Source organism: Theropithecus gelada, chromosome X (genome assembly GCF_003255815.1).
Source record: "Theropithecus gelada isolate Dixy chromosome X, Tgel_1.0, whole genome shotgun sequence".
In the NCBI taxonomy this organism is placed as follows: domain Eukaryota; kingdom Metazoa; phylum Chordata; class Mammalia; order Primates; family Cercopithecidae; genus Theropithecus; species Theropithecus gelada.
The window spans coordinates 31,323,648-31,343,715 of record NC_037689.1 but is presented as its reverse complement, the minus strand read 5'-3'; the positions used below and the strand labels follow the sequence as shown (position 1 = coordinate 31,343,715).

At 46.8% G+C, this 20,068-nt stretch overlaps 1 protein-coding gene across 1 annotated transcript in view; it reads left to right on the top strand.

Moving 5' to 3' along the window:
* The window catches only part of GPR143 (G protein-coupled receptor 143), a 43,042-nt gene that overhangs the window by 4,437 nt on the left and 18,537 nt on the right, over positions 1-20,068 (top strand). Inside the window, exons 2-6 of the mRNA XM_025371825.1 lie at positions 1,557-1,666; positions 2,956-3,050; positions 14,834-14,926; positions 17,331-17,440; positions 19,816-19,924. Of these exons, the coding sequence (XP_025227610.1) occupies positions 1,557-1,666; positions 2,956-3,050; positions 14,834-14,926; positions 17,331-17,440; positions 19,816-19,924 (517 nt within the window). The remainder of the gene's footprint in view (positions 1-1,556; positions 1,667-2,955; positions 3,051-14,833; positions 14,927-17,330; positions 17,441-19,815; positions 19,925-20,068) is intronic.

The following is a 20,068-nucleotide window of genomic DNA, read 5'->3' as shown; positions in this document are numbered from 1 at the left end:
CAGCTCACTGCAAGCTCCGCCTCCCGGGTTCATGCCATTCTCCGGCCTCAGCCTCCCGACTAGCTGGGACTACAGGCGCCCGCCACCTCGCCCGGCTAGTTTTTTGTATTTCTTAATAGAGACGGGGTTTCACCCTGTTAGCCAGGATGGTCTCGATCTCCTGACCTCGTGATCCGCCCGTCTCGGCCTCCCAAAGTGCTGGGATTACAGGCTTGAGCCACCGCGCCCGGCCTACCAGGTTCTTTTTTCTTTCTTTCTTTTTTGTTTTTTTTTTTTTTTTTTTTTTTGGGGACAGGGTCTCACTCTATTGCCCAGGCTGGAGTACAGTGGTGCAATCTCGACTCACTGCAACCTCCGCCTTCTAGGCTCAAGCGATTCTCCCATCTTAGCCTCCTGAGTAGCTGGGACCACAGGCTCATGCCACCACCCCCAGCTAATTATTGTATTTTTGTAGAGACGGGGTTTCGCCAGGCTGGTCTCATCTCCTGGGCTCAAGTGATCCGCCGGCCTTGGCCTCCCAAAGTGCTGGGATTACAGGTGTGAGCCACCGTGCCCAGACCCTAGTGTGCTTTTAAACAAAGGATATTGCATTACCTAACAAAGAACCATCATATGTACCATGAGTGTGCATACCGTTTTGAGGATGTTAGACATTTGGGTCTAATAGCAAGAGAAACTCACAAAGAATAAATGTTAAAGGCAAATTATTGAGAACTAATTTGTGAAAATTTTAAATGTAGTGTTTAAAAAAAGAATGAAGGAACTATATATTTGAACTTCTAAATTGAGCTTTTTTAAAATTCTTTTTTATGTGAGGAATAACTAATATAGACACTGAAAATGCAGCTGAGAAATACAGATTGCTAGTCACATATTGCAAGTAAACAAACAAACAAAATAGGGATGAGACTGTGGCCAGCTATGGTTTACGTTAAAGTGCCTGCGTTTGTTTTGCTACCATCAGAGTTATTTTCTGAGTTTCAGGCCAAGCGTGGTGGCTTATGCCTGTAATCCCAACACTTTGGGAGACCAAGGCAGACGGATCACTTGAGGTCAGGAGTTTGAGACCAGCCTGGCCAACATGGTGAAACCCCGTCTACTAAAAATACAAAAATTAGCTGGGCGTGGTTGTGGGTGCCTGTAATCCCAGCTACTCGGGAGGCTGAGGCAGGAGAATTACTTAAACCCGGGAGGCGGAAGTTGCAGTGAGCTGAGATTGTACCACTGTACTCCAGCCTGGGTGACAGAGTCAGACTCCACCTCAAAAAAAAAAAAAAAGATAAATAAAAAAATAAAAATAAAAAACGTTATTTTGTGAGTTTCAATCTTCTTTTTCTCTCTGCACACACCAATATGTATGTTTTTTTCTTCCTTTTTTCCTTTTCCCTCCTTCTTGTCTTTTTCCCTCCCTCTCTCCCTCCTTCCTTCCTTCCTTTCCTTCCTTCTTCCTTCCTCTCTTCCTATCTCTATTATGTATCTATCATTTTTCCAAAGCAAGAAATCAGCTTTAGATTTGATTAGGATCAGATACAAAGCATTATCCAATTCTCTCTTAGGTGTTGTGATCCGGTCCACCGTGTGGTTAGGATTCCCAAATTTTGTTGACAGCATCTCAGATGTGAACCGCACAGAAATTTGGCCTGCTGCTTTCTGCGTGGGGAGTGCGGTGAGTCCAGTCCCTCGGCATGCCCTCTCCTCCCTACCTATGCTCCTCAAATCGCAGCAGCAGCAAACCCTGGGAGTCTGTTAGAAATGCAGGTTCTCAGGTCCCGCCCCATCCTGCTGATCAGGAACCCAGCCCTCTCTGTGTTTTAACAAAACCCTCCAGGGGATGCTGCCGCAGACACTCCAGTGTTGTTTCTCCCTCCCCTTCACAAATGCATCCTCTGCTTAAATGCAGCCACGAGCAAAACCAGCTGCCACAGAAAGTTATCAATCCATTGGATGCATTTTGTTTAAATATATACTTAAATATATTAAATAAAACATATAAGCCGGGCACGGTAGCCCACACTTGTAATCTCAGCACTTTGGGAGGCCGAAGCAGGTGGATCACTTGAGGCCAGGAATTCGAGACCAGCCCGGCCAACAGGGTGAAGCCCCATCTCTGCTAAAAATACAAAAATTAGCTGGGTGTGGTGGCGTGTGCCCGTGGTCCTAGCTACTCAGGAGGCTAAGGCAGGAAAATTGCTTGAACCCAGGAGGCGGAGGTTGCAGTGAGCCAAGATCGCGCCACTGCACTCCAGCCTGGGTGACAGAGTGAAAGTCCGTCTTCAGACAAAAAATAAAACCACATAATTATATATAAAGAAATTATTGAATAAGTTAATAGATATCATATATACACAGACACACATACACATGTATGTTATGCTCCATCCGTCACGGTGGTGCTCAGGTGAGTGATTTGAAGCGCATTCCCTGATGCTGTGTTGACTGCCCTGTGCTGGAGCAGAATTGCCAGTTTCCTCGCTTCCCTGTCCTCAGTGGCTTCCTAACTGCATCTATGAGCCTCTGTCTCAGCCCACGGTAGCGAGACATCTTGACCTTGTGTGGTTTCTAACACTGGAGTCCCCTTCCTCCATCTTGTCTTTGGAAGGACTGCCTGAGTCCCTCCTCCCCGTACTCATTCTTCCTCAGAACAAGAGCTTCTATCGAGTTCAAAGCCCCCTTGAGCCTGCACCCCAGTTTAAATGACATATCTTGGCACTTCATCCTCCCTGCATACAAGTGGGGCAGAAGGCAGAGTTCCTTAGTCAAATCCAAATGCCTACACCCATCCCAGGCCACACCCTCCTTGGTCTCAGGGACTGTGCCCACTTGTGTCCCGAGAGCTGTCACATGCGGCTTCCTGACGTCAGAGGAAGCCGGTGTCTGCCCTGCTGTCTCAAGGATGGGCTGGGCTTCTTGTACCTGTTTCCAGACATTTTGATGCAGGGCTCTTCCCAATTGCAGATGTGGATCCAGCTGTTGTACAGTGCCTGCTTCTGGTGGCTGTTTTGCTATGCGGTGGATGCTTATCTGGTGATCCGGAGATCGGCGGGACTGAGGTATTCACGGAGGAAATGGGATATCTGCCCTAGTTCTATTTTAGAGGGAAGATTAGAGATGGCACTGAGCATTTAAAAGTATTTTGTAGTGTTGCAGACACCGTCATTCAAAATCTGTCAGCTGGCGCCTCCGCCTAGAAACATCCATGGCAGCTCATTTTCATAAGAGGCCAAAGGCACATTTAAAATATTAGCCAGGCACAGTGGCCTGTGCCTGTAATCCCAGCTACTTGGAGGGACTGCATGAGGCCAGGAGTTTGAGACCAGCCTGTGAAACTTAGTGAGAGTCCATCTCCAAAATAACAAAATAAAATCTTGAGGATTTTAAAAACCTTGAAAGCAAGTAATTCAATAAATGAAATATTTGGAACTGGACAAATACTAAAACAGAATTGGCATGTATATAGACAATTTTATTGTTTATTTTTTATGTTTTAGAGACAGGGTCTCACTTTGACACCCAGGCTGGAGTGCAGTGGTTCACTGCAGCCTCAACCTCTCAGGCTCAAGTGATTCTTCCACCTCAGCCTCCCAAGTTGCTGGGACTATAGACATGTGCCACCAAACCTGGCTAATTTTATTATTTTTGTAGAGATAGGGTCTTGCTATGCAGCCCAGGCTGGTCTCAAACTCCTGGCTTCAAGTGATCCTCCTGCCTCGGCCTCCCAAAGTGCTGGGATTACAGGCATGAGCCACCGCATAAACAATTTTTTATTATATTTAAAGGTTCAAGGGATGTATATATTGACACTTCATGCTAAATCTGGAACCTGAGAATGCTGGGGCTGGAGGTGGCTGCTTGGCAGGGAGTTATTCAGTGGTTAGTACCTGGGGCACTGGTGTGTTTGAACTGATGCCCAGTCACTTGTGAGCTGTGTAGCTGTTGGCAAGTTGTTTAACTTCTCTGGACTTCTGTTTTCTCAGCTGTGAAATGGTACCTACTACACAAGGTCACTGCGAAGAGTAAATGTGATAATCCATGTGTATGGTTAAGAACAGTCCTGGCATGTTGCAGGCTCTTGATACCTATCAGCTGTTATAGTAGGTGGGATGCACACATGTTGAGGAAACATCCACACATACAGCTGAACTGACACAGAGAAGCTGGACATGGCACGGCAGGGCTCCAAATCCAGGAAGCATTTGCCCCTACCAAGTTCATGGTCCACTTGATTCAGGTCCCTTTTGGAGGGAGCCCTTCCTTGCCGGTTTTTTTGTTCTTGTTTTTGTTTAAATACAGCTTTATAGGCCAGGCACAGTGGCTCACACCTGTAATCCCAGCACTTTGGGAGGCTGAAGCAGGAGGATTGCTTGAGCCCAGGAGTTTTGAGACCAGCCTGGGCAACATAGTGAGACCCCATCTCTACAAAAAATAAAAAAAAGATAGCCAGGCATGGTGGGGTACAACGGTGGTCCCAGCTACTCGGGAGGTTGAGGTGGGAGGATGGCTTGAGCCCAGGAAGTCAAAGCACAGTGAGCCATGATCATGTCACCGTACTCCAGCCTGGGTGACAGAGTATGACCCTATCTCAAAAAACAATGCAAACAAAAAAAAAACCCCAGCTTTATAAAGGTCACCTGTTTAAAGCCTAAAATCCAGTGGTTTTTAGTGTATTCACAGAATTGCATAACCATCACCGTCATCGATTTTATACCATTTTAATCATCCCCTCTACATCTCTGTGCTAGTTATTAGTCACTCCTCACTACCCCCTCCCCACAGCCCCCAGCAACCACTTATCTACTGTGTCTCTGTGGAGCTGCATGTTCTGGACATTTCATAGCAATGGAATCATACACTACATGACCTTTCGTGTTTGGGTTTTTAACTTAGTGTAACATCTTCACGGTTTATCTGTGTTGTCACGTATCTGTGCTTCATTCCTGTTATGGTCTCAATGTTTCTGTTCCTCCAAAAATTCCTATATTGAAATTCTAACCCCCAAGGTGATAGTATTAGGAGGCGGGGCCTTTGGGAGGTTATTAGGTCATAAGTGGGATCAGTGCCCTTGTAAAAGGGGCCCCAGAGAGCTCCCTCACCCCTTCTACCATGTGGGGACACAGCAAGAAGGTGCTATCTATGAACCAGGAAGTGGGGCCTCACCAGACACCACATCTGCCATACCTTGATCTTGGACTCCCAGCTTCCAGAGCTGTGAGCAATAATTGTTGTTTATAAGCCACCTCGTGTGTGATGTTTTGTTATAGCAGCCTGAATGGACTTAAACAATCCCTTTTCATTGCTAAATAATATTCCAGTGTAAGGCTATACTACATTTTGTTTATCCATTTATTGGTTGATGGACATTTTGTGTGCTTCCATTGTTTTGACTACTTCCATTGTTTGGCTACTAGGAATAATGCTGCAATTGACATTTGTATGCAAGTGTTTGTGTGGACATATGTTTTCATCACATATTCCTGAGTATATATCTAGGTATGTAATTGCTGAGATATGTGGTAACCTTGTAAGAGTAAGAAACTGTTAAACTGCTTTCCAAGGTGGGTGCACCATTTTACATTCTAGCAGTAATGTGAGGGTTGCAGTTTATCCACATCCTTGTCAACACTTGTTATTATCTGTCTGTTTTAATTTTAGCCATCCTAGCACGTGTGAATTGGTAACTTTTCATGGTTTTGATTTCACTGATGACTAATGATGCTAAACATCTTTTCATGTGCTTATTGGTCATGTATGTATCTTCTTAGAGAAATGTCTATTCACCTCTTTTGCCCATTATTTCATTGGGCTATTTGGTTTTTTATTATTGAGTTGTAGTTCTTTATTCTAGATACAAGTAGCATATTACATACATGATTCACAAATAGTTGCTCCCATTCTGTGGTTTGTCTTTAAACCTATTTGATGGTATCTTTCAAAGCACAAAAGTTTTTCATTCTGATGAAGTCCAATTTTTCTATTTCTTTGATTTCTTTTTTTTTTTTTTTTTTTTTTTGAGACAGAGTCTCACTCTGTCGCCCAGGCTGGAGTGCAGCGGCCGGATCTCAGCTCACTGCAAGCTCCGCCTCCCGGGTTCACGCCATTCTCCTGCCTCAGCCTCCCGAGTAGCTGGGACTACAGGCGCCCGCCACCTCGCCCGGCTAGTTTTTTGTATTTCTTAATAGAGACGGGGTTTCACCGTGTTAGCCAGGATGGTCTCGATCTCCTGACCTCGTGATCCGCCCGTCTCGGCCTCCCAAAGTGCTGGGATTACAGGCTTGAGCCACTGCGCCCGGCCACTTTCTTTGATTTCTTATGCTTTTGTCATATCTAAGAAACCATTGCCTAACCCAAGGTCACAAAGATTTAGACCTATGTTTTCTTATGGTTTGAATGCTTAAATTTAGGTCCACTTAGAGTTAATTTTTGTGCACAGGTGACTAACGGGTCCATCTTCGTTATTTTGCATGTGGATATCCAGTTGTCCCAGCACCACTTATTGAATAAATAAAAACTTTTAAAGCCAATATCAGTAAATAGAGATCATATGTAGGCTATAGAATATGTTGGGTAATCCCAGTAGATCCCTGCTCTAAAATCATTGACATTCCTTATATAGATCACATCATCAACTTTGGTCTCTCTGGCCTGAAGTTTAGTGCTTACTTCATTTTTATGCTTGTTCCTTCCATCTTTTTACCTTAGCTCCCAAACTCTTACACAGCTGAACCAAACTGAGATATGCCTGGTTGTGAAAATTCTCCAGGGATGATAGTTAAGGTCAGAGCCAGCTAATTAGGTATATCACTGAAGATTCATTTTGGCTACATAAAATATATATAATAATAATGACTTAAACCTGGTAGAGATTTCTTTCATGCTAAAGATGTCCAGAGGTAGGCAATCCAGGACGCTTGTGATGGACATTAGGGACCCAGGTTCCTTGGACTTTCCTGCATCACTATTATATTGTGTGACTTCCATCCTCAAAGTGTCATGGCCCAATATAGCTGCTGGTGCTCCAGTCATCACACCTACATTCTGGGCATCAGGAAGCTGGAAGAGAACAATGCAATAGAGGCCTGTGTTCCCCTGAGCCAGCTTTAAGTAATGTCCTGGGAGTTTCATACAATGCCAGTTACATATTATTGGCCAGAAGTTAGTTTTTTTGTTGTTTTTTTGGGTTTTTTTTGTTTTTTTGTTTTTTTTTTTTTTGAGATGGAGTTCCACTCTTAGTTTCTTTTTTTTCTTTTCTTGAGATGGAGTTTCACTCTTAGGTTCCACCCCACCCCCCACACCCCCCGATAGAGTTTCACTCTTTTTGCCCAAGATGGAGTGCAATGGCATGATCTTGGCTCACTGCAACCTCCACTGCCTGGGTTCAAGTGATTCTCCTGCTTCAGCCTCCCAAGTAGCTAGGATTACAGGTCACTGCCACCACAACCAGCTAATTTTTGTATTTTTAGTAGAGATGGAGTTTCACCATGTTGGTCAAGCTGGTCTCGAACTCCTGACCTCAGGTGATCCACCTGCCTCGGCCTCCCAAAGTGTTGGGATTACAGGCGTGAGCCACCGTGCCTGGCCAGAACTTAGTTTCATGCCACACTTAGCTGCTAAAGGAGGTAGGAAATAGACTCTGTGAGCTGAGCATGCAGCTGCCCTCATGACATCCAGATTATGTTACTGAGGTTTTGAAAAAGGAAATATGGCTTTGAGTAGGTAATTAGCAGTGTGATAAAACCGTGGCCCTGAAGCTCTCGTGATTGGCATGTCTCTGTCTGAGCATCCCTCAGTGTTGGAGAGGCTGGAGGTCTGACACAACTGTAGATCTTATAGATGCTAGTTATGGGTAGAAGAGTCTCGGGGTGCTGGAAGGAAGCAGGGAGAAGAGTAATGCCCCCTGCTGCCATAGGAGGATGCATTACTTCACCTCCACCCATGGTGGGGATGTAGGGGAAAAGGGATGGGGTCCCACGGGGCAGTCTGAGAACTGTCTGGACCCAGTGGACAGACAGGGCCCTGAGAAACTGGGACAGGCAATCATGAAGCCCACCTCACTTCAAGGACAGTGTTTGGGAGTTCATTTGGAGCTCAGAGATCAGAAGGCAGGATGTTGGGGGTGTTAGAGTCTAAAGTCTAAAGGGTATTGGGCAGAATGTGGCTTCCGGGGACCTGCCATCACCCAGAAAGTGAGTGTCCAAGGATGTGGAACATCTAGACGCCTCCCAAAGGCCAGAGCAAGGGCGGGTTTCCAGGATTGGGACAAGCATCTGTCCAGAGTGAAGTTGGTGCTCCCATCGAAGAGGAACAGGCCGACGTCAGAGAAATAAGACAGTGCTATAGCCCAGGAGACCAAGCCCCCACCTACCACCTGGCGGACGTCCTGCCCCCTGGAGCCTGCCTGCTTGTGAGGCCTCAGAGGGGACACGCTGGGTAGTTTGAGCCAGGGCTGAGAGCGTGGCTTCAAAAGATTCTGTACCTCTCCTTTTAAGAGAGAGCTTGTTTCCAGAGCTGTGGGTGGGGTTGATTCTGCTAGTGGCCTTTAAGAGACTGCAGCTGATAGATCTGGGGGTCTCCTGAAAATTCCAGGACAGAGGGCCCAGCTTTGCAGGGATGGCTGGATTAAACTTCACATTCCCGTCTAGATCCTTTCAGGACTTAGCTATTTTCTTTGGCACGGGAATATTTTTTCTTTTAATCCTAATCCTAAGAAATGTCATTAAGACAGATTTAAAGTTAAAACTTAAACCACTGCTCTGGTTCGAGGTGTGGGATGTACAGGTTTTAAACAATAACAGAAGGCACTTGGGATCCTGGAGCAGGTCTTGAATGGAAGTCACTTCTTTGCTGTAAGAAAATGGAAGTGTGAAAGGAAACGGGGTCCGGGGACACCTTTGCACACCTGGGCACGGAAACTGCCTAGAGTGTGGGTAAAGGACCAAGGGTCTTCAGCCTGTGGGGGGCGCAGACTTCTCCTGATCTGCTGTGGATTGGGGTTCAGACTTCTGCCCTGGTGTGGGTTTCAGAGGCCCAGGCTGATGTCAGGGTCTGGAATGCAGAGATTCTGCACTCTCCAACACCCAGCCCTTTGCAGAAAGCCTCTCCATTAGTTATCTGAGTCTCACACAAAGCTTCGAGTTCCTGGCCCACGTTGCTAAGACATACCCCCAACCCTAACCCGCTCCCAGCCCAGCCAGGCCATGGGAGGGCCACACCAGGAACCAGTCACAGTGTGGGAGGCAAAGCATGCTGGAAGCGTTTCTTTTCCTCCTGAAGCTCTTTGGACTTGTTTCTTTTGTCTCATTGTAGAAGGATGTCCTTTCTCACTCAGATCCCTTTGTCTACACAGCTGATCTTCCAAGTTAAAGTCCCGATGGGGTGGGGGTTATGATATTTGCCGGGAATCTGGTAGAGTTTTGAGCAACAGCCACTCATCCCATGGAGCCCCAGCCCCCCACCCCACCTTGTCCCATCAGACAGGAGAGGCAAACCCAAGACTGGACAGCACCAGTCAGCTCTGCAGAGCCTCCATCTTCAGTCTTCCCGAGGCATCTGGAAGGCTGCAGCCTCAGCTCCTGGAGGAAATGGGACGGGGTATATGGAAGTACAAAGATGAAAGCTAGAGACTGCAAGAATGCCGGCTGTGCAGGGAACGGGAGCTGGGAGGCAGAAGGCAAGCCCCCGCTCTCCTTTCGGGAAGCACGTAGTAGTAGCTGCTGGTTCTGCCGAGACAGCCTTCCCAGGTGGGACTGAGCATTCAGACTTGGCTATTAGGTGTGGAGGTGACTCCGGGAGGGCTTGGGGATAGGAGCTCCTTGCTTATCGGGTGAGCTGAGTGTTCAGGAGGCATAAGGCCTCTCTCGCTGAGGGGCTGTGAGGGCTCACACGGCTGAGAAGGAGCCCCAGGTTCGTGTCCTTCTGTTAGGAAACCTCAGGTTCAGGTCAAGGTTTGCTGCAGATCCACCTGGATTCACTTCCATGCCAGAGGATGAGGTAGGAAAGAGCAAACCAGACAAGCCCAAGCACAGCTCCTCCTCCCCTTCTGACATCTCCATAAAAACTTTGCAGTCACAGACATTGGCTGATTTCTTCTCTAAGCTATCCCCTCATCTTTTATAACTTTCTTTTTTTTCAGATTCTGTTTTTTTCCATTTTATTTTTATTTACTTATTTATTTTTTGAGATGGAGTCTTGCTCTGTCGCCCAGGCTGGAGTGCAGTGGCGCGATCTTGGCTCACTGCAACCTCCGCCTCCCAGGTTCAAGGGATTCTCCTGCCTCAGTCTCCTGAGTAGCTGGGACTACAGGTGCCTGCCACCACACCCAGCTAATTTTTGTAGTTTTAGTAGAGATGGGGTTTCACCATGTTGGCCAGGCTGGTCCTGATCCACCCACCTTGGCCTCCCAAAGTGCTGGGATTACAGGCATGAGACACTGCGCCCAGTCTTTTTCAAGTTTTAAGGTTTATCTTATTGGAAAATTTTTTTGAATAAATGAAAAGAGCTCTCCAGTAGATCAGAGTTACACCTAAACCGACATGGTCCTGTGTGGCCCACAGAGGCTTCTGTGACCCAGTCCCCAACACACGGCCCTCCCTCTGTCCTCTCTCACCCTCTCTGCTCCAGCCACACCCAGCTCCCAGCTTCTAGAAGGAGCCTGTATTCCTTTTTTTTTTTTTTTTTTTTTAAGAGACATGTCTCACTCTGTCATCCAGGCTGGAGGGCAGTGGCATGATCACAGCTCACTGCAGCCTTCAACTCCCGGGCTCAATAAATCCTCCCGCCTCAGCCTCCTGAGTAGCTGGGGCTACAGGTATGTACCTCCAGGCTAGGCTGCCGCTCACATTCTTTGACTTGTGGCCTTTTCCTCCATCTTCAAAGCCAGCAATGGTGGGTTATGTCCTTCTTAAATTCCCTCCTCTCGGGTTCTCTGCAGCTGATAGTCTCTGCTTTTCTGGATTCTGGCAATTACACTGGCCCAACCCAGATAACCCAGGATGACCTCCTTATCTCAAACATCCTTAACTTCATCACACCTGCAAAGTCTCTTTTGCCATATAAGGGAACATTTTCACAGGTTCCAGAGATTAGGACAGGGACATCTTCAGGGAAATGTATTTGGGTTAACACAAGTGTTTGTCCACTTTAACTTATAAACATAGTCTCTGCCAGGCATGTTGGCTCATGCCTATAATCCTAGCACTTTGGGAGGCTGAGATGGGAGGATTGCTTGAGCCCAGGAGTTTGAGACCAGCCTGGCAACATAGCAAGACTCCATCTCTACTAAAAATAAAAAAGTTAGCTGGGTGTGGTGGTGAGTGCTTGTAGTTCTAGCTACTTGGGAGGCTGAGGCAGGCTTGAGCTCAGGAGTTTGAAGTTACTGTGAGCTATCACTGTGCCATTGCATGCCAGTATGGGTGACAGGGGGAAACCCTGTCTCTTAAAACAACAACCACCACAAACATAGTCTCATCTCTTAGATTAATCACGATTACGAGCCTGACTTCATGTAAAATCTTCTCCATCCAGCTATGGCCTGTGGGGCTGGCCCCCAGCAGGGGCACAGGCTGGGACGTTACACTGATTCTTCTATGTTATCCTCTCAAGATGGTCACCCCCATGCAGGCAGGGACTGTTTCCTGTGCCTAGAAAAGGCATGATCTTTGCTCAATAAACATTCAGCCAATGTACACTGAGTGAGACATACTGCGCTGATACAACTCTGATTCTTTTAATTGAGATGTAACTTAAATACTGTAATATTCGCCTTTTAAAGGTGTGAAGTTCAGTGGCTTTTAGTGCCATCTGCAAGGTTATATATCAGTTAGCCCCACTACTACTAGTTCCAGAACATTTCTACTATCCCAAAAAGAAACCCTGCACCCATTAGCAGCCCCCGCCATGTCTGCAGAATCACACAATGTGTGCACCCTTTGTGTCTGGCTTTTCACTCAGCATTGCTTCTGAGGTTCACCCATGGAGTAGCACGCATCAGTACATTCATTTCAACTTGATGTCACCTTTGCACGTGCTGACAGCCATCTTGTAGGTTAAGGGTGTGGGAAGTGTTTCCTATCACCGGCCCCTCTTCTGTAGAGAATGTGCACTGGAAGGGAAATCCCAGAGTAACAGTGCTGATGGTCCAGTACATGTCTCCACCTCCCCGAGCACAGGACGCTGGTAAATCCCACTGCTGGGTCCTCCTGACTGTCCTCAAAGTGAAGACAGCTGGGCATCCAGGGCAGGCCCAGCCCTGTGGGAAAGTGGAGGTGGGCGGGGACAGCCAGCCTGCCCTGGAGGGCAGCGTAAGTAGCAGAAAGCAGCCGGGCCTGACATCCACCTGGCCCTTAGCGTACTGGCACAGGAAGGCCGCAGGGGGTTTCCATGTTCACCCAGCTGAAAGGAGCAACTCATGGCTCTGAGAAGTGGGTCTGGTGGAGGTGATGCAGCTAGTTAATGTGCCAGGTGTTTGCATTCGGTTCAGACCTATTGAGCCTCAGAGCATCTTCCTGGGATGAGGCTGTAAGAGGAGTAAGTGGGGAGGCTGGGAGGAGCACCTGGCGAGTGCTGTGCCCGTGAGGTGCAGTCTTAGTTTGTCTAGGTTGCTATAACAAACACCACAGACTGGCGACAGTTTATAAACAGCAGAAATGTATGGCCGGTGCAGCAGCTCACACCTGCAATCCCAGTACTTTGGGAAGCCAAGGCAGGTGAAACACTTGAGGTCAGGAGTTTAAGACCAGCCTGGCCAACATGGTGAAACCCTGTCTCTACTAAAAATACAAAAATTAGCAGGGTTAGTGGTGGGCGCCTGTAGTCCCAACTACTCAGGAGGCTAAGGCAGGAGAATTGCTTGAACCCGGGAGGTGGAGGTTACAGTGAGCAGAGATTGCAACAACTGCACTCCAGCCTGGGTGACAGAGCAAGACTCCATCTTGGAAAAAAAAAAAAAATCTGACCCAGCAATTCCACTCCTACGTATACACCCCAAAGAACTGAAAACAGGAACCCAGTCAGGTGCAGTGGCTCATGCCTGTAATCCCAGCACTTTGGGAGGCCAAGGTGGCAGGATCGCTTGAGGCCAGGAGTTTGAGAGCAGCCTGGGCAACACAAAAAAATCTCTAATCGCTACAAAAAAAAATGTCTACAAAAAATCAAAAATAAGCTGGGCATGGTGGTGCATGCCTGTGGTCCCAGCTACTTGGGAGGCTGAGGTGGGAGGATTGCTTATGCCTAGGAATTGGAGGCTGCAGTGAACTATGATTGCACCACTGCACTCCAGCCTGGGCCACAGAGTGAGACTCTCTCAAAACAAAACAGAAACTCAAACAAATACTGTTACATAACACGTGTTCAAAGCAGCACTACTCACAGTGAAAACAACCTAAATGTCCATTGATGGGTGAATCTTGGCCCATGTATACAATGGAATGGTATTCAGTCAGAAAAAGGGAAGAAAGGGCTGCCGCGGTGGCTCACGCCTGTAATCCCGGCACTTTGGGAGGCTGAGGCGGGGGGATCACTTGAGCTGAGGAGTTCAAGAGCAGCCTGGCAACATGGCGTAACCTCATCCCCACAAAAAATACAAAGAAATAGCTGGGCATGATGGTGTGTGCCTGTGGTCCCAGCTACTCAGAAGGCTGAGGTGGGAGGATTGCTTGAGCTCAGGCGACAGTTGCAGTGAGCCGAGATTGCACCACTGCACTCCAGTCTGGATGACAGAGCAAGACCCTGACCCCGGCCCCAACCCCAACAAAAGGAGGAAAGAAAGGGGCACAGTGGCTCATGCCTATAATCTCAGCAATTTGGGAGGCTAAGGTGGGAGGATTGCTTGAGGTCAGGAGTTCAAGACCAGCTCGGGCAACTTAGTGAGATACTGCCTCAACAAAATATTAAAAGAAACAAAGGAATGAAGAACTGATCCATGCTACATCAGTGAACCTGGAAAGCATTATGCTGAGTGAAGGAAGCCAAGTGCAAAAGGCCACATGGCATATATTTCCATTTACATGAAATACCCAGAACATGCAAATCCACAGAGACAGAAACTAGATTAGTGGTTGCTAGGGGCTGGGGGATGGGCAAAGGGGAGTGATCACTTGTATTAGTCTGTTCTCACACTGCTATGAAGAACTGCCTGAGACTGAGTAATTTATAAAGGAAAGAGGTTTAACTCACAGTTCAGCATGGCTGGGGAGGTCTCAGGAAACTTACAATCGTGGCAGAAGGCCAAGGGGAAGCAGGACACCTTCTTCACAAGGCAGCCGAGCGATTGGGTGGAGGGGAGGGAAATCCCCTTATAAAACCATCAGATCTCGTGAGAACTCACTCACTATCACGAGAACAGCATGGGGGAAACCACCCCCATGATTCAATTACCTCCACCTGGTCATTTCCATCCTCCAATCACCTAACCAATTGACTTCCATCCAACAATGATTAGTTCAACCTGTTCTGTCCCTTGGGATTATGGAGATTACAATTCAAGATGAGATTCGGGTGGGGACACAAAGCCTAACCATATCACCAATTACTGGATATGGAGTCTCCTTTTGGAATGATGAAAACATTTTGGAAGGAGACAGTGGTGATGTCTCCAGAGCACTGTGAATGTACTAAATGCCACTTAATTGTTCACTTTAAAATAGTTAATTTTATGTGATGTGAATTTCACCTCAATGGAAAACAACCAACCAACCTCAGCAGCACGAGGAAACTCTCTGCCGAGGGGCTTTCCTTTGTGTACATTTTCCTGACCTTTCCAGAGCGCAGGAGCTGGCCTGGCAGTTCCAGGCAGGCCTCTGTGCCCCACTGAGCTGTGGCTGCTGTTGTGCTTGTCCCCTAGCACCATCCTGCTGTATCACATCATGGCGTGGGGCCTGGCTACCCTGCTCTGTGTGGAGGGAGCCGCCATGCTCTACTACCCTTCCGTGTCCAGGTAAGTTGGGACTCCAGCGCCCCAGACAGCCCCATCTTTGGCTCATTGTGTGTTCTCTGGCAGGGAATACATGAGCCCTGACCAACAGAGTTGGTGCCTTGGAGGTTAGGCCGTTGTCTCAGGGCCACATGAGGCCATGCTCACGGCCCAGCCCCAGAGGGCTGACTACAATAGCTTGGAGAATGACCCTGGAGTCATTCTCCCTGGCTCTGCCTTTCTCGTTTGTGTGCATAGGCGCCCATGCACACAAGCTTGCACGCAAAGCTTTCCGCATATTCCCCTCCACGTAAGGTGTATCCCCAGCCCCTGTATTGGTACAGTTTTCTCATGCCCACTTTTAAGTATTTGGTCTTCAAGCTTCCTCTGGATGAGCAGGTGAGCTTAACATTCTAGGAATGAGTGTGGGACAATGTGGAAGAGGCCAAAAGGATGCCTGGGCAGGGCTTATTCTCTAGCTTTGCTTCCTACCCTTTCTCACTTCTCTTCCATCCTCCACACAGAGCGAGATGTGGCCGCTGAAACTGTCTCAGGCATTTCCTCAAGTTTACATTCCTGTCCATGCAACCCTCAGTTGCAAAGCCAAGGTCTTTCCAAGGATATATACTCTAACTTCCAATGGAAAACTGGAAAACAGAAGTGGACAGTGTCTTTGTCTGTGATTTTTATACCAGGGATCAACACGGTGTAGCCCCCAGGACAAATCCGGCCTTCTTCCGTTTTTGTAAATAAAGTTTTATTGGAATATAGTCACACTCATTTCTTTATGTACTGTCTGACTGCTTTTGCACGACAACATCAGAGTTGAGTAGTTGCCTCAGAGACCACAGTGTGACCCATGAAGCTGAAAATATTTACTATCTGTTCCTTTACAGAAAAAAAATCTACAGAAAAAAAAATTGGTATAGATAATTTATCTCCCTCTTTTCTGGCTTCTTGCAGCTACTCAGTGAGGATGTCTCCAAATTGGTGTTGCCTTGTCAACCATGAATACAAGCAGGGAGCTCTGTGTAGATCCATCCACACAGTCTGCTTTTCTGAGGAACTTTAAAAGAACAGATGCAGTGTCAGCAGCTGTTATAATGGAATGCACTTAGTTGGAAAGGGAGTTTCTGTGGCTCTCCCTCGCCTGTGGGACCCCAGAGACTCCTGGCAAAGTTGCATCTGAGCTTTAGGGTGCCATTGCTGCAGGGTGCACAGGGAACCCTGAGGTGCTCCCAGGGTCTTTAGGAGCTGCTCGTTTTAAGCATCATATCCTTAATCATCTCTTCATTTTCACAACGCCTGACCCAGGGCACTTGGCATTCTTCATGCTCACAGTCTCACTCTCTTATTTGTCATTTCATTTCTGTCTTTGCATCAGAGTCACTTCTCTTTCTCCTCTTGTTTCTCTTTCTCCTTTCAAGCCTTTCCAGATTGAATTTTCGCCTCTAGCTAAAGATAAAACCGCCTGCTAAAAGAAGGTGGCAGTGTTGAGAGGTGGTATAGTAATTCTTCCTATGGCAAGACGAGACGGGTATTGCATTTTTCCTACCTGATTTTTTTTTTTTCACATTTTCTGCCACTTTCCCCTCTGGTTTGACAACTCTGTCAATATTAAGGGTGTTTAATTTATTTTTTGTCATTCCCCCTTTCGTGGCCACGAGGCTGTTTGGTTAGTCCCTTTTCCGCCTCCCTCTTTGGTTGAGCTGGAGCAGACCTCCCTCCTCTTTGCCTTCGGTTTCCTCTTCCTCTGTGCCATTTTGCTTCTCTCCCACATTAAGCATTTCACAGCTGCCAGTTGTTACCTTGGTAACATATGTTTGTGAGGCCCTCCAGCACATTCCGTGGTGACCAGTGACTCCTATGACGCCTCAGTAGAAATCTTTGTCCTTTTCTCTGACAAGAACCTCTGAAACTATTGTTATCCATAACCATGAGAACATATTTCCTCTGAAATATGGAGCTGGCATATTTTGAGTTGTTCAAGCCCAGGGACTGGATTTTATTCATGTTATTGCCCAAAACCAGGTAGTAAGTACTCAAAACCTAACTATTTAATGGAGTGCCTTTGTCTCTACTTGAATTGCGTTTTTTCCTTGAGACCCAATGCAGGGAATCCCCCATCCCAGGGTGTTTTTCTTTCCGATCTTTTCCCAGCAGGAACCTTTAAAAGCTTCCTCCAGTGGAATGCCTTAAGGGTCCTACCATTTCTGAGACAGAAACATGGTTGATCTCCCTTACTCTCCTGCAATTTACGGCTTGTTCCAGACATGAGAAATGACTCACATTTCCTTTGGGCAGTCAGAAGCAGATTTATGCATTTCCCTTTTCATTCTCATCCTCTTATCTTGACTTCCAGATAAGTAGATGTCTTTTAGCCAAAGCTTTGCTTTTGAGAAGAATGACTTTGGTTTTCCTCTCTCAGGTGTGAGCGGGGTCTGGACCATGCCATCCCCCACTATGTCACCATGTACCTGCCCCTGCTGCTGGTTCTCATGGCCAACCCCATCCTGTTCCAAAAGACAGTGACAGCAGGTAAATACTAGGGAAGCTCTCTGGGTACACGGCCACTGTGAGCGGCCCCATGCCTCGGGCTCAGACAGTGACACATGTCCTGGAATTCTCCAGGACAGTTGATCTCATTTGTCATCCTCTGGAGACATCAGCAGATCACAGCTTCAGAAAGTAAGCAGGTTCAATAAATGAAAATGTGCAGGCCTCTGCCCGCACAAGTTCTGTGCCATCGTTTGTTAGCTCAGTGCCAGGACTAGTTGACTTTTCACTTCTGTATTGGGGTTCTCCTGGGTTGGCTGCAGGAGTACCCTTGGACGACTGTGGAGGTACGAGAGGAACAGAAGAAGAGAGGGGAGGGGGAAGGGGCTGAGTATGTACTGAGGCGGCTCCAGTCCCATAATGCACTTGGCTGATATTTTTTTCTCAGATGGGCAGGAAACAGGAAGTGGAGCACAGGAAATGAGTCAAGGTCAATGGTTAGAAAAGGATAAGAGGAATGAAGTCGTTGACAACATGTCTGGGAAAGACTTCTAGGCTGGGGCTGGAGACCTGCAGTCCAGCCCCTACTTTCCCCTCAAGGAAGTGTGTCCTGGAGTGAGCCTCCCACCTCCTCAGGCTGCCAGAGATCTCTCAAGGACAGAATGGGAATAAGGAAATTTGCCTTAACTGAGAGGTCCTTTGAAGATCACCTGTTGATTGTTGAACTTTTTAAAAACATTGTTGAGAGTACTCTATCATTGGTAATATAAAATTATTGTGATTCTTTGGACTATTCTCTTCATATCTACACTTTTTTTTTTCTTTTTATTGAGACAGAGTCTTGCTCTGTCACCCCAGGCTGGAGTGCAGTGGCGTGATCTCGGCTCACTGCAACCTCTGCCACCCATGTTCAAGTGATTCTCATGCCTCAGCCTCCCGAGTAGCTGGGACTATGGGCACGTGCCACCACGCCCAGCTAATTTTTTTTGTATTTTTAGTAGAGATGGGGTTTTGCCATGTTGGCCAGGCTGGTCTTGAACTCCTGGCCTTGGGTGATCCACCCACCTTGGCCTCCCAAAGTGCTGGGATTACAGGCATGAACCACCACGCCCGGTGCATATCTACATTTAAATATAGTGTGTTAAATATAGCATTTTTAAACAAAATCTCATCAAAAATAGTGATTTTAGCTGATAAATAGAAATGACTTATAGAAAAAAGACTGAAAAGAAATATACTAAGATGTTAACAGTGGTTATCTCTGGGTGGAGGGACCATGGGTCATTCATACTTCTCTAAACTTTTAAATATTTTCTAACTTGTCTATAAGAAGGAATCAAATTTTTTTTCAATATTTTAACAAGTGTGCACTATTTTTATTTTTATTTTTTTGAGATGGAGTTTCGCTCTTTTGCCCAGGCTGGAATGAAGTGGCGTGATCTCGGCTCACTGAAACCTCTGCCTCCCAGGTTCAAGCAATTCTCCTGTCTCAGCCTCCGAGTAGCTGGGATTATAGGCACCTGCCACTACACCCAGCTAATTTTTGTATTTTTAGTAGAGATGGGGTTTCAGCATGTTGGCCAGGCTGGCCTCAAACTCCTGACCTCAGGTGATCCACCTGCCTCAGCCTCCCAAAATTCTAGGATTACAGGTGTAAGCCACTGCACCTCTATTTTTATAACAGAGAAAACGAGCCTTTAAAAATATAGTTTCTGAACTAGGAACATTCAAATAAAATTGGGAATTTATTTATTTATTTATGTTGAGACGGAGTCTTGCTCTGTCACCCAGGCTGGAGTGCAGTGGCATGATCTTGGCTCACTGCAATCTCTGCCTCCCAAGTCCAAGGGATTCTCGTGCACCAGCCTCCCGAATAGCTGGGATTACAGACGTACACCACCATGTCCGGCAAATTTTTGTATTTTTAGTAAAGATAGAGTTTCACCATGTTGGCCAGGCTGGTCTCAAACTCCTGACCTCAAATGATCCACCCACCTTGGCCTCCCAAGTGCTGAGATTACAGGTGTGAGCCACTGCACCCAGCCAAAATTGGGAGTTTAGTTCATAGTAATGTATCTGTGTTAATTTCATAGTTGTGAAGAACATCCCCATGGTTGCATAAGATGCTTACATTGAGGGGAATCTGGGTAAAGGGTATACAGGGACTCTCTGTGCCATCTTTGCAACTTTTATGCAAATCTAAAATTATTTCAAAGCAGAAGTTTAAAAATATGTATATTCCTTAGGGTCTATGAGGACTCCAACCTGGAAGTTGTGAGGAATGAATGTCAGTGACTTGCTTTGCTTCCTGCCCCTCTAGCCTTGCTTGTGGGCTCACACCTGCTTCCATTGCCTTCTCTGTCACTCCATAAACATGAATAATGAACATCACACATAGTTCCTTCTGTTCTTCACAGTGGCCTCTTTACTTAAAGGAAGACAAGGCATTTACACAGAGAACGAGAGAAGGATGGGAGCCGTGATCAAGATCCGATTTTTCAAGATAATGCTGGTTTTAATTATTTGGTAACTTTTCTTCTATATATGTATATTTTTATTGCCAGTGGGAAGGGCTGTGGAAACAACTTGCCATGTTGCATGTGTGACTGGAAGTTCCAAAGGGAAGAGCCTTTGGGAAGGAAATCTTTGAGACTGTGCTAGGTGCCCTTT